Here is a 14,157-nt window from a genome sequence, read left to right as displayed (position 1 = left end):
AAATGGTACGGAGGAGAGCGAATGAAGGACTGCAAAAACAGCATCTTCGTCCAACGGTAAAACGCGGAAGAGGTTCAACTTTAGGTTTGGGGGTGTATATCACGAGTAGGAGTGGGTGAATTAGTTTTCGTCGATGGTATTATGGGCAAAAATGCACATTTAAATATTCTAAGACGAAATTTACGAAAAGGTGCGGAAAACACGGTCGCATTAAATTCATTCGAGCTCTACCGAGAAATGATCTAAAACGTAGCGCTCATATCGTTCGTGAACGGCCGTTGTACGCTCGCCCCGAACTCCTTAAAGCCCCTCTCCGATCTCCAGAGTTAAATCCGGTAGAGAGTGTATAGCATTATTTGAAGAAACGACTTAGAAAACATGAAATAACATCAAAAAGAACATTAAGAACCAGGTTGCAGAAAGAATGGAATAAAATCGATTTAAATTATTTAAGAAAAATCGCATCTTCTATGCCTAAACGTTCGAAAAGTGCAGTTGAGGCAAATATGGCCGTGCAAAATAACAATTTAATAAACCGTCCAAATATTTTTGGAACGCACTGTATAACTTTAACCAGTGGAAAAATGTACTCTGGTCAGACGAAAGTATGTACAATCTATTTGGGTCGGATGGTACCAAATGGGCACGGCGTCCCGCGAATGAACGATTCGACCCTAATTATATAAAACCCACAATAAAACACGGAGGAGGAAACGTCCTTGTTTGGGGATGTTTTTCAGGGCGTGGAGTGGGCCCACCAGTGCAGAGTAATGGGATTATGGACCGGCACGTGCATCTTAACATATTGCAGAATACAATGTTACCGTAAGCTGAGGCAAACTTACCTTTAACTTGGATATTTATGCACGGCAATGATCCCCAGCACACACCGCCGAATCGATTAAGAACTTTTTGGAAGCTGAACGTGCTGAGGTAATAAAATGACCGTTGCAGAACCCCCGAGTTGAATCCTTTGAAGGACTTGTGGGGCCAATTCGGAGCTGATGGCGAGACATAAAAATGCGGAAAAAATCGAAAATAAAGAAGAATGGTCCGATGCCTTATTGCGAGCTTGGGGTGACGTGTCGGGGGACGTTATTGAAAAGCTGGGAGGATCGACGAACGAGAGACGCCGAGCGGCCGTTAAGCGTAAAGTTAAATTCAACGAAACACTGAATTTTTGATAATTTTGATTTTTTTTTTATCCATATAAAATTCGTTTTAATCTTGTTTGCTCGGAATAAAATTTCTTTCTTTTTTTTTAATGTTCGCTTTTTTTATTTTTATTTTTTTATTATTTTTATTTTTTTATTATTTTTATTTTTTTATTATTTTTATTTTTTTATTATTATTTTTTTAATTATTGCCGTACCACTTATCTTCCAATCAGACACGTGTTAAATTTGAGTATTACCGCACCGCATCAATTTACCGCGAATTATCGAAAGTTTCTCCACTTTCGGCCGGTACCGCACATAAACAGTTGAATTGCAACAATTTCCCACATTTTCTCTTTTATTAGATTCAGTTTTACTATCGTTTTGTGGGAAATCCATTGCCGCCTCTTTGGAAAATGAACATTTGCCCAATGCGTGCACCTGACGAGGAGAGCGCGAAATGCGATCTTTTACGAAGCTCATGTACTCATTAGCATTTCAGCTTATCGTTAAGGCAAATCGTGACGTGTCATAAAGTACTAACCTCCACGTGTGTGATGTGTATTGTTGGGCGAACGTTAGATTTGAAATTTTTCGAAATTCCACCCTCTGACGAGGTTCGTCTCTGGAGAGCGATCCGCTGTGCCAGCTGAGTCTTCCCGATGTTAACGTTTCTTAAGTGCAACACAACGAAAGGTTGAACTCTTTAAAGCGTGTATGCCATAAGGCTTCATAAATATGAGGTCAATGTTCTTGGCGTATGTAAGCTTAAATCCCGGATTGTCAATATAATTTTCTCTTTTTTTTCTTTATTTATTTATTTATTTTTTTTTAATTCAGATCCATAAAGGCGTAGAAGTAATTATTGCAACCTTAAATTAAAATTTTTATCTGCCATAAAAATGTTTTGCGGCCGCGCAGCTCGTAAATTAAGCTTATTATGTTGCTTTGTGTTCCTCTTACAGTTCTTTAGCTCCGCGCGCACTGCACTTATTCACTTACATGTAATAAAAATTATCAGGTTGTGTACAATATCATTATCAATCTTCTTTATACTAAACCACGAGGCATTTCGGATATGTGATTTACGAGTTAACAAGCGCAGTGCAACATATCTGGTGTTCTAGAGGTAATTACCCTTTCAAAAAATATTTACTTAAGCTTTGCCACCTACTTTACGAACACTTCTTAGGGTCTTTGACATTTCCAACGTTCGTACTTACCTATCCGGGACACTTTGTCTTCCACTTTCTGACATTATTCTGCATTTAGTTACTCCGTACCAAAGGTGTACTTAGACGTAACTGCTTCAGCAAGATACAGGTGTCGGAAAGGTTTTGTTTATATTAGAAGGAGCACAGTTAGTTAAAGTTGCGTTGGACAAAGGCCTCTCTAACCTACCGGAACTATAAGGAGTCCGCCTAAAAGTGTTCGATCTGCCAAAGCGCACGCACCTCTCGGCTCACGTGAGTCCGAGCTCGGGGCAGAAGCTCCTCGGAGCTTTTCCCTAATTATGTCTGGTAGTTGCCTAAACGGCGACCCGAACGCGGGAGAACGGGAGGCAATTAAGGGGAAATTTTTTCGAGGAATTTCCGGAGAAAGTAGGAAATTATCCATTACACTTAAGGTGTTTTTCCATTGAAACGAACGCCCGTGAAAGACCAAATTCGTGTGATTAAGCAATTGAAGACGGCGATCGAATTCGTTCAAGTTTGTTAGGCATTAGGTAAAAGCGTTCTTCGTTTCCGCGAAGTACCTGCCGAATTGCCTCTGCCGCGAGTCCTTCCTGAAAGTGGCCCACGTTACGTCACACTTGCACAAAGTTTCCGATCTGGATGGTATCAAAATTGCAGTAAAATTCTCGATCGAGGAGCTTTCTGCCGGCAATTTAAGCATGCATCTGTTCGAGCGATTCATTCAGTGAATGGAAATTTCATGGATAATTACTTCGACCAAGACAATTCGCTTTGCAACGCCGGTCGGTACCTGCGAACGATCTAACTTCGTTTTAAAACGTTCGCTGGTTCATTGGGATCTACATGCATCGCCAGGGAAGTGAATTCCTTAATTTGCGGTACCATCCTGCGCAATTAAACCGCACCTCTCGACAGAACCACGTCAGACCAATTTTTTTAATAGTTTTATTCTGACGTAACCCAAATTGAGGCACCACCAAAAGGCGACTTTCACGGTCTCGGATCAGCCTTATTGTTTTAGTAAAAGCGACCATTTCTAAACGTCGGGAAGTGGAAGTAGGTAACGGGTTTGACTTTTTACGGGCAACGAAACTGCTCCGAAAACGCTGACTTACCGTGCGTTCCGTCGGACCTCATATTTTAATTAGATGAATAGGTTTAAGGAAAAAGATAGCTCGCTCTAACCGGCACCGATAAATAATGTGAAACCGATTAATATGTCAAGGCTGTTCAAGCGATAAACATAGAACAATCTGGATTATTGTTGTTACCGAATCGCTGCTATGGCGGATTAAAACCTTATAAGAACGGATTTCTGCTGAGATATGTGAAGTATACGTAATCCATCCGAAGGCGATTGAGATGGATTGCACCGCATTTAAATAAGAAGAAATTAAAAAAAAAAAAAAAATTGTCACGATTGGCCATCCATCAAGGACATGCGCTGTTTTGCCGGCAAACCGCACTTTATTAGTTCTAGAAAGATTTAATTAAAGTCGCAGCAAAAACTTGGTACTTAGCCTCGTTCGAAGGCCGATATCCGTTAGCAAGTGCAAAAGTAAATGTTTACTATTTTAAGCCCCTAAACCGGGCACTTAAAGCCCCTCACGGCCGAGAGCCGAAGAGATCGTCGCGGCTAAGATTGTGGTATCATACGAAAGTGATTAATCCCATAATTAGACGTATCGATCGTAATAAGTTGTTGTGGCTAGAGCTTACAATCAAACTCGGATTTGTCCCCTAATTAGAGCTCGTCATTTATAACAGATTTAAGTAGCTTCATGACTTAATTTTTTAACGTAAAAATTCGTTGATAGGCCTAAACGGCCGTCGGGGAGATGACCCCGCGGATCGGACGATTCGCCCTTAACAGGTAGCCGATAACTAGCAAAATTTTAGGCTCGTAAATAGGCGCCGTTGACGAGGGAGCTCCTAAAGCAAATTCTAGAGATATCGCTATCTAATTGGTTGTTTAAATTTAACAACCAACGTAACAGTTCTGTTCAGAGTCGTGCTAATTATAGGAAGAATTTTGCTATTTCCATTTGTAGGTCTGAGCACAGGTCGCTCAAGTTATGTCGTGCTTTCGCTTATTCCACTGCGGAATCGAAGAAACGGCGCCGCAATCTCCGTTTTTTTTTCTTTTTCAGATTTGTGATATTGTAACGAGCAGGGACGTTGTAATATTGCACAATTCAATTTAATCATAAATATCGGAATTTTTCATCATCATACACCAATAAACACGGTCTTGAAAGGATTAAGAAGGTATTAGTTTACTCTTACGTCTATGCAGTTGGATAACCGTTATATCAGCAGACTGATTTATTGTTATCCAAGATATTCCATGAGTCTTAAGTATCTACTTACTTTTACCCGGAGTTTCAGTCTTGACTTTCGTGCCCATTAACGCATTTATTGATTTATACTATTGGAGTTGGAATTACACGAGAATTTATATCGCTCTTTGTTTAATGTCGGATCGACTTCGGTAATTTCGCGTAGCTTCGAGGTGTTTTACGAAAACTGAACGAAAGTTTTAAAATGAAATCAGTTTTCGCGCAACTCGCCATTAAAACCCGAAGGAACTTGTGAGCGACACTTTTTCTTGACATGGTGACTGCGCCCCTTTATTTTTCCCTGCGGCGTCCAAACCGATCACCGGGTCCATCCGCGTCTGAGCCAAAGCCACCCGAAGGGGGTTGCTTCGGCGGCGCGTTATGATCGCGAACGCTAACGGGCTCTGAGGCTTTTTCGATTTCCTCGAAGCCGCTCGGTCTCGTTTCGTCACGAACGAGGCGTTGCGAATTCCATTGTTCATATGGGAATTTAGATAATAGAAGAAACAACAAATCTGTTATTACAGCTTAACTACATGTTATTTCAACAGATAAAACTGAGACACATTGCAGATTTGTGCAAACCTACAATCGAATAAAATCACGTCGAAACCGTTTTATTACGAATTTCCGAGCTCTGTCGCAATAGCTATTTGTCCTTGTTAAACATGTGAAACGTTTATCCCGGAAGGTAATTATTGAACATTGTGTCGGTTTACCATGCTCGTTCATCGGATTTCGCCTCTCGGTCTTTTCGATTTGCTGCAAGAGCGGCGGCAAGGAGAACAGCGACACTCTCCAAGGAGAGTGGAAAGAGGATGTCCGTTTCAAGGGTGTTTTGGTGCGAATTTGAGATTTCACGCTGAACTAGCGAAAGCGAGTCTAATATGAAAATATTAGTTAGATGTGGAACCAAGAATCGACGTTGTGGATATATGGTTTAAAATTAGCATCTTGACTCACCCAATTACCCAGCAATGCAAGTGCACGTACGTATTTTTAAATTTAAATTGGCAAAAGGTATGAGCTTCTTCAATTTGGCTTACATACCTATTGCACAATACATCTATTTTCCACTTAACCGCACGATGAGTATTCCCCGCTCGTGAGGAGTAAACCATTAAAAAATAAATAAATAGAAACATGTCGCGGATGATCTCTGGGATATGGTAAAATCGATGTTGCAGATCGCTAATTGCTGCGGCTTCGATCGTCCAAATGCAGCGGGATGTGTGAGATTACCTTATCAGCTGATGTGTAGATAAACTGTTCGAAATCGACCAAAAAAAGGAAAAAAACCAATTGATTCGCATTATTTGCAAATGGCACAATTCCAGTGAGCAAACTCAGCCGGGCTCATTTTTAACACCTGCTGAATAAAACCATTTATAATTTGAAACAATCGTGTTAACTGTGAAAGTGTTACGAGAGTACAGATCATGCTGGGTCACCAATTATTAGGTATTACTGCAGGTTAAATTAGTCGAATGCAGTGGCGTAACTCCTAATTTAAGGCGGCCGTACCGACGCGAAAAACTCGCAGAAGGAATCTGCCGAACACCGTCTAACTAATTAGCTTCGTTAAATCCCCATCTGCCTTACCATTGCTAATTAAGACCAGGACGCGAGATCATTTTTCAGTATCGGTTACCGATGACCCCACGACCTTTCGGGCCTACCGCAACAGGTTCGAGTTTGATTTCAAATTGGCCTTCTTAATTCATGATCCTCTGAGCCACCAGTGCGGTTGATGATGGTTGTAAATCGATTACGGAAAAATCGAAATATGAAAGCTTGAGAAATGTCGCAACCGCACCAACGAGATTTGTTGGGTTCATTCCATGTCCTATCAAATTCTCGTTCCAGTGAAACTGAAATTTCATCCCGAAAGAATTATGAAGCATGAATTTTGGCTTTGGTCCAAGTGGCAGCCACTGGTTTAATAATACAAATTAGTATGCGAATGTATCTACTCGAACCTAAGTATTTGTGTTAAACATTGAAGGCTACAAGAGGAATGAACAGACCTGGTCAGGATTTAAATTTATAAAGTGAGTTTGGACGGTGACGCAGTTGCCCTTCTGAAAACGAATTTCGAGTCTCTTGACGTTCCTAAAAGTTCATTTTTCTGGCACAGCGACGGAGAAATCGATACTTATAGAAGAAGATGTGACGCAAACAGCAATTTCTTTAGTCGAGTATGTCCCGTGCGGTTTCGCTGTTATTTTGATTCTTGATGATTTCCATCTTAAAGTTTTAATCAAAACGTTTTTAACGTCCCCGTTGAGCGCTCTCCGAGGTCACTGCGCAAGCTCGCACGCTACTTCCGCAAGTCGACTGAAGCACTCCGACCCCCGCCACCCTCCGATACAGCCTTGAAAAAACTAAGAGACTTCACCATTGAGTGATCCTCCCGAGGAGTTCGAAGTGGGGCGGAATTGGCGGGTGGCTGGCTCTTTCGCGAGGAAGAAATTTTTCTGTAATGTGGGAAGGAGACCCCAGAGTGACGCCCGCGACGAAAACTCGAATCGAACCCTGTATAGTTGAGAAATTCGAGGAACGATAAATTGTACGCAGAGTAATGTTTGTTTTTTCTTTTTTGCCGAATGTCGAATTCCTCATTTACATGATAAAGAAGGAGCAAATGTGCATCCGAGGGCAAATTTATACCGAGCGTCCAATATTTTAGCTGAATAGAATAACTGAGATGGAACCAAACGACCGGAAATTATCAGAAAGAATGCCAGGGGGAACCCTGTGAACTTTAAATTGGGCTCATAGGCATCTAATATTGCGTTTTCTTTGGGTATACGCGTTTGTTAGATTATCCATCGTGCAATGGCCAATAAACCGCACTGTTACGGTTATTTATTTATTTATTTAAAACGACGTGAAATTAAGCAGTCAACGTTAACAATTAGCTATTTTGCAACCGCGTTTTGTTGGAGTTTTTCATTTCCGGGAAACTGGCGATTTTCCTTGATGGAAAACGTGTTAACGTGTGGCAGCAACTGGTGCCCATGCTACTGCCGTTGGGTTAAATACGAACTTTTATAGTCCCTAAATACAGAGTGCCTCAAAAAAACAAATTATAAGGCGCGTTTATCCGAATCGCTCCATTCTTTCGTCCGCTACCGCGCCACTCTCGTTCGTGCCGACCCCTCCAGGGCCAGAACCCAAATTTGTACGTGGCACCACATCGTTTGCAAAGGCTTCCACGGACGAATGCGACGCCTCGCCCGATGGTTAAACGAACAAATTCAATCGTCACTACCAGAAGTCACGTTATGGTACCCTCATGAAGGCAGGGCCTCGTGGCGCTATCCCCCTTCTGCGTCGCACGAAAACACCTGACCGTCTCTCAGATGAGTCAATTTATACGTGGGCTACAAAATTGTGCGTTCTTTTTACCTGACGGACCCCTAGGGCCCAGTTCGTTTCAGCATTCAGTGTAATTTCAGCATGCCGAAGGAATGCGATCTTGGCAAGGTTATGCGTTTCCTTGATCTACCTAAAGAAAGGTTGTGCCTGCCACATGCGTTGGAACGGTCTATTATTTATTCAAACCTAACGAAGCCGCGGTTGAACCTAGGAAAAATTCGCGTTTAAACCTTAGGGATGGTTTCCATGGGGCACTTGGAGGGCTGATCTAGCTGTCGGAACGGAGCTGTTGCGGTCTTCATGCATCTGATGGACGTGCCGTGCCCGCTTTATTGTTGGGTCTCGTAAGCGATGTGCAAGTGGTGTATGATAAATGTCGCTTTACTCAGAAACCATCGAGGATTTGTGTTGTTGCTTGAGGTGACTGCGGTTGGGTTCCAATCCGTTCATATCCCAGGAAAATAAATATTGCAATGGAGTTACGTTGCACAATTTTGTTGTTTTTAGAGTTTCAGGAAAAGGATGCCGCGCTGTACAAACAGTAGTTTTAAATTTCTTCATGTATATATTTATTTTACCGTAAATGACCATATCAAGGTAAAAGAGGTATTGCGTCAGCCTTCCGTTGCGTAAAACTCGTAGCTGCGGCATAAAATGTCTTTGTTTTATTCTTTGGTAATTAGTGTTAAATCTGCTAATTAATTAAAAACGTCAGCGGGTCCCACATTATTGATATCGATGTAACAACAGTTGTTTCCACCAGCGATGGCGTGCGCGACTTTTTAGTACCTCGGGAACAGTTGTTACACGTACGTGTGGTATTGCTCCACCTATGCAGCAACTACGCAGATTTCCCATTTTGCACTAAATGTCAGAGACGCTATTAGACCTTTCATAAACCCATGCCGTAATTATTTATCAACTAATAAGAAATCGCCATTAGAAATAATAATTATTTGTCTATAAAATATGCAATATTTGAGAGCCGGTTTGCCGAGCATATGTAGGAAGTGACCATATACCCAGTTACCACTTGTTGTGTTTCTGCATAGTAATTACGGGTGTAATTGCTATAATAAGAATCTTATGGTTTCATTTTTATGCCGTTTTTGCGGTGCTTAACACTTGAAACCTGAACTAAATTAAAATCAAACTCATTGTTGTAGATGAAATTGTAAGTTCATGGTACAATGAGAAGTTATGAATTGCCCGTCGATTGCTACACTCTAATTTTTCTTCCTTTATTGGTAAGAGATCTCTCAATGTCGTTGCATGTTGAAAAGTACAGACACAATCTCACAGAGTTAAGTAACGTTGGGCGTGGATGGTATTTGGATGCGTGACTGCTTGAGACCACAAGCGTAGATGTTTTTCGTTTCGGTTTGACTCACCATAAATGCGCGAGTATTAACGATAAAGAGCTTATTTCTATTCAATTTGGGAGGAAGAAAATCATTACAGCACCGTCGCAAAAAAAAAAAGAGTCTTTGTCACGGGAAGACGCGGAGAACCGAACGTCTGCCAGTGGGGTGGTGCTCGCCGAACCCATTCGCGAATGAGGGACGAAGAACTAACAATAACATCTTAAGTCATGTAAAATCAAATATTTCCTGTTAATTACCGAGCCTCGAATTAGAATTTCAAATTGTAACTTGTGTTTTATTTTTAACATCCCTTATGAGAGCTGTGGAGCGCGTCGAGGTAAGGATTGATCGTGAAATCGCTAAAGGACGGGAAGGTGAGATTGTCAATATGGAGCTCCTGATCAAATTTGGCCGATCGTGATTTACATCTCTATGGTTTTTCCGATTGTTCGTTCGGTTTGGAGAATTTCCACCTGAACTATACACATTTATGGCAAATGGCTAACTTCAAAAGTGGAACGTTTCTTTAACGTGTATAATCGCCATATAAGTATTCTCATTCTCCGCGGTTATATAACAACTTCCATATTCATGCCAATGTTTGCTTAATCCGCACGATAAGGCGTGTAAATATTTTTTACAGATCATAAAAACGCTTTATAACAGATTATGGCTTTTTACTCCAAAAAATTCCGCTGTGCAATTAACAATCGATTAATAGTTTCGGATTGGTCTTTTCTGAAAGTCATGGACGTTCGCGAATAAAATTCAGTGTCCAACAAATTCTCTCTGATACAGGGCGTGCCAGTTCGCCGGCAGGAACGCAGCTCGTGCAGGAGCCGTGGCAGAGCGCGTTTCGGTCGAACCGCTCGCGAACGTGAAAGAGATACCAGGAACATAAAAAAAAAACGATAAATACTAATTAGAGTTAAATACATAATTAAACGGTATTATGAGGACAACTTAGCATAAAATCCCGGACATTTGCGTGTTGAAGTGAGCTTTCGTTCCAATTAAGGCAAATCCCAAAACGATCCAACGCGCACGCAATTTATTTCAGTTATTTATTTTTTATTTTTTTTTGTACTTTACCTAAATCTGAAATTTATAATTTGCACGTTCGCGGCTTTGATATTGTTCAACTGAGGCACCGGATTGTGACGACTTCATTGAAAATACGCGTTTTTATCATCCCGACCGTTATTCCTACTTTATCTTATTAGCAACACGCCTATCTCTGCAGCGATTGAATTTAGGCACGTTCCTCGGAGGTCGGCATGGGAGCTTTCAGTAAATGGGAATTTTCTTTGAGGAATTTCGCAACGAATTTCTGGTCGAAAATGCGAAGCGATCGCTGCCGAACGATCGCTGCCAAACGATCGCTGCCGAACGATCGCGTTCGAACACTGGGGCGATTGTCCACCTTTCGGGAGTGTTTCGGGCCACGTCGGAAGCGTTTTCGCGTTCATTTTCACCGAAACCGAGGGGAAATTCAAACACTTAACTATTATTACGACATAAATGCTCATTCTCCGCTCCATGTAAATTTTTCAAATTTCCGCGCCCGGATGTCCCTCTTTAGTTCAAAAGTAAAAAATTACCTGCACGCAGATGCGATGATTTATTATTCGTTATGCATGTTATCTTACCACCTATTTCCAAATGGTTTTGGGTTTTTTTTTTTTTTTTTAATTGAAAGTTCGCAATAAATAAAATTCGTTCCGATAAGCTCCTATGCAATTTAAAATTGAGCCGCATGGGCGTAAATCAAAATTTTCCGTGCCTAATAGACCTTTTATTATACCTCCTCGACAAGGCGCAATTAAAATGTTGCCATATGATAATGATATGTAATTGTGCCGAACATAAAAAATATCTCACCTCGCTTTTACAGAAACCGGCGAATAATCCAATTCTCATCAGCTTACAGCCGTGCATTAACAAACAAAGGGTGTTACGGTACGCGGATTAAAATTTTCTCCTTTGCCCATTGTTTTTTGCGTCATTCAGATTTATTATATTTGTTACAGTTATATTAACAGCAAAGTTATGAACTTACACACGTTTATTTGCCGCACCGCGAACGTCCCGACCTCTGGCGTTGTGCGGGCCCGCAGCGCCAAGAGACCTCGGACAGGAGTTTTTCGGGGGCCCTCCGCTCAATGATTACAAACGAATCGCGCGAGAAAAGCATCCGCGCGAATACTCAAATTATTCCGAAACCATAAACAATTTGACTGATTTTGTGCTTTTTTCTGTTGCAGAGATCAAAATGACAAGCATGAAATGCTGAACAAACGAATATGGACAATCAAAACCATGAAAAAGAAAGCTGCGAAAGACGGGTAAGCAGGATTGTCACACTTCATTTAGCGGCAATGTGTGCAATATGTGTGTGCTACATTGAGTAGTTCTTACCGATCATTTGCACACTCTTTTTGTTACCTACTTAAGCGTAGTTCATTTATCGTTCCATCGTCCAACCGCATCGTCGTCCAGCGGCATGAAATTTACGAGTTTAAGCGTAGAAGTTTGCGAGGATGAAGCCACCCGACTACTGGAAGTGACGGATGACGAACGTAGATCGAAACAGATTCGGATCAGTCCCAACGCAAGATCGGCAACTGCATTGTTCCATCCCGATCTAGGCGTTACAAAGCGTTTCGCATGTTGATGCGAAATACTTCAATTATCGACCTGATAGGTACTTCTAATGGAGACATTAAGCATTGGGGAGCGCGCGTGTTCAAGGGCTCGTCGAATGAAGCAGCTCGGAGCGATGGAATTACGTGCTCGACAAGTAAAGTTCCGAAACTTGGCAGCAAGTTGCTCCATCGAGACCATCGCGAAGTTAGTTTTCAAAGGTTGATACCACTTCGTGGTATTAAATTGGATTCTATGAGTAAAATGTTCATCGTATCATCGCAGTTAAACTTAAAACGGTAAGCCTCCGGAGTAGCCGTGTTATCGGAATTTAAATTAAATATAGCTGTAAACCAAGACAACGTCGTATTCAATATGGGCTTTGATTCCACGGCGTAATCGCGAATTGTATTATTAGTTCTGATATGTACAGCTTCACGTTAAGTGATCCTTGGCGTCACTTCGAGAGACAATTTAATTCAATTTGTTCACCGATCGCTAAGAATTAAAAAGTGTCACACACGAGAAAGCGGCAACTTAACAAAAATGCCTTAATTAAACAATATCGCCTTGTTTTGCTTGTGTGTATGCAAATCGGTGTGGGTTGGTTGGTGCTAGTGTGCATGCGAAATTTTGTCCCGAAGCCTTGAAATCCGACTACATTTATTTACGGTGATATAACCGACCGTGCAAAACTAACACTGGCAATGAATTGTTGAAAACCGAGAACGCCATTGAAATTGCAAACCTACTGAAGTGGTTACTTACCGGCGGTGGAATATGTAATTTTTACGAGGTTTTTATCGAAAAAAAAAAAAAAAAAACTGAAATTTCAGTCGCTCCGAATCACCCAGTGTGCGATGTCGGCAACAGGAAAATCAAACTCCTGCAACAATCATTCATTACGTTTATCGGCGTGTTGAAGACACAGGTGCCCGAAAGGAGGTGAATGGAAGATTCTTTTTCTGCACGTCACCCGAGCTCAATTTTTGCACGATGTCTGCATGAAAAATCGGACACATTGCAAAACGTCCGCAAATTCAGCCAATCAGCGTTGCAAAATTGCAAGTTTAAAGCTTGACATTTGCTACAAGATTAGATCGTGCTTGTTCGCTCTTGATTATTCATCAACGAAAGCAGCGCACCACACCATCGAGTCTGCAAGTGATGTTCGGCTGCAGTTCTTCAGTAACTAAATACCGGAAAATTTCTTCATTACGCCGAAGTGTGTGAACAACACATTCCCCACTTGTATACGAGCTGTCGGTAATGCCGTTTTTATCAACAAGTCGTTTAGCCGACATCTAGGTTTGGGGTAAGTGTTACTCAAGGGGGTTTAGGGTAGATGTTTTCTTATCCTGGAGCTTACCCCCATCGGGGAAAGGCCTTGTGTTTCGCACATTTCAATGGATATTGTTCGCCTATTTCTTAATTCAGATTTAAGAATGCGATTAACAGCAGTTTTGCACGACTTGTCACGTATTCGCAGGTTTAAAGCTTGGAAATATGAAAAATGCTTTTGTAAACAGATTTTTAACTCAACAATTAAGGTTCTGCGCCCCTGTACCATGACATAAAGATCATTTTATAGATACATATATATATACAGTGGTGGCCATGTAAATAAGAAGGTTTCTAAAAAATGCATAACTTTTTCGCAATAGACGGAATAAAAAAAACTGCGTTACTGAATTATTTTATTTAAATAACTTATCATTCTATATAATTATTTATAATATTTATAAAAACAAAATTCCAATGGACAAATAAATAGGAACGTTTTCAAAATAAATTCTTATTAGTAGTGTATATTCATTCTTGCGAGTTAAACTGAGTGGAGAATAGGTAAAATGGGTAGAAAGCAACATAGCACCCCCGGTTTCCGAAGGGCGGTTATATCTTTAATGAATAAAAATTGCTGAGCATTTAGATTGTTCAAAAACTGAAGTCTTCGACGCAGTTTTAAATTACACAAAACGGCAGAAAATCCCATCAGAAAACGAAGACAACGTAAAGCATCGGTCACATTTGATCGGAGAATTATAATACTAGCAAAACAGAAGCCCAAACTAACTTC

General features: G+C 41.0%; 1 protein-coding gene across 4 annotated transcripts in view; it reads left to right on the top strand.

The window, feature by feature from the left end:
• Nucleotides 1-14,157, top strand: part of smash (smallish) — a 32,366-nt gene that overhangs the window by 7,125 nt on the left and 11,084 nt on the right. For 3 of the 4 annotated variants that reach the window (XM_066302442.1, XM_066302441.1, XM_066302444.1), the window contains one exon: nucleotides 11,702-11,782. In XM_066302442.1, the coding sequence (XP_066158539.1) occupies nucleotides 11,741-11,782 (42 nt within the window). In that variant the 5' untranslated portion in view covers nucleotides 11,702-11,740. Of the gene's footprint in view, nucleotides 1-5,376; nucleotides 5,682-11,701; nucleotides 11,783-14,157 lie in introns of those variants that run through there. The other variant, XM_066302445.1, reaches the window with a different exon arrangement.

The sequence above is a fragment of the Euwallacea fornicatus genome, chromosome 3, assembly GCF_040115645.1.
Source record: "Euwallacea fornicatus isolate EFF26 chromosome 3, ASM4011564v1, whole genome shotgun sequence".
NCBI lineage: Eukaryota > Metazoa > Arthropoda > Insecta > Coleoptera > Curculionidae > Euwallacea > Euwallacea fornicatus.
Note: the sequence above shows the minus strand (reverse complement) of the source record. Positions and strands in the feature narration are given on the sequence as shown.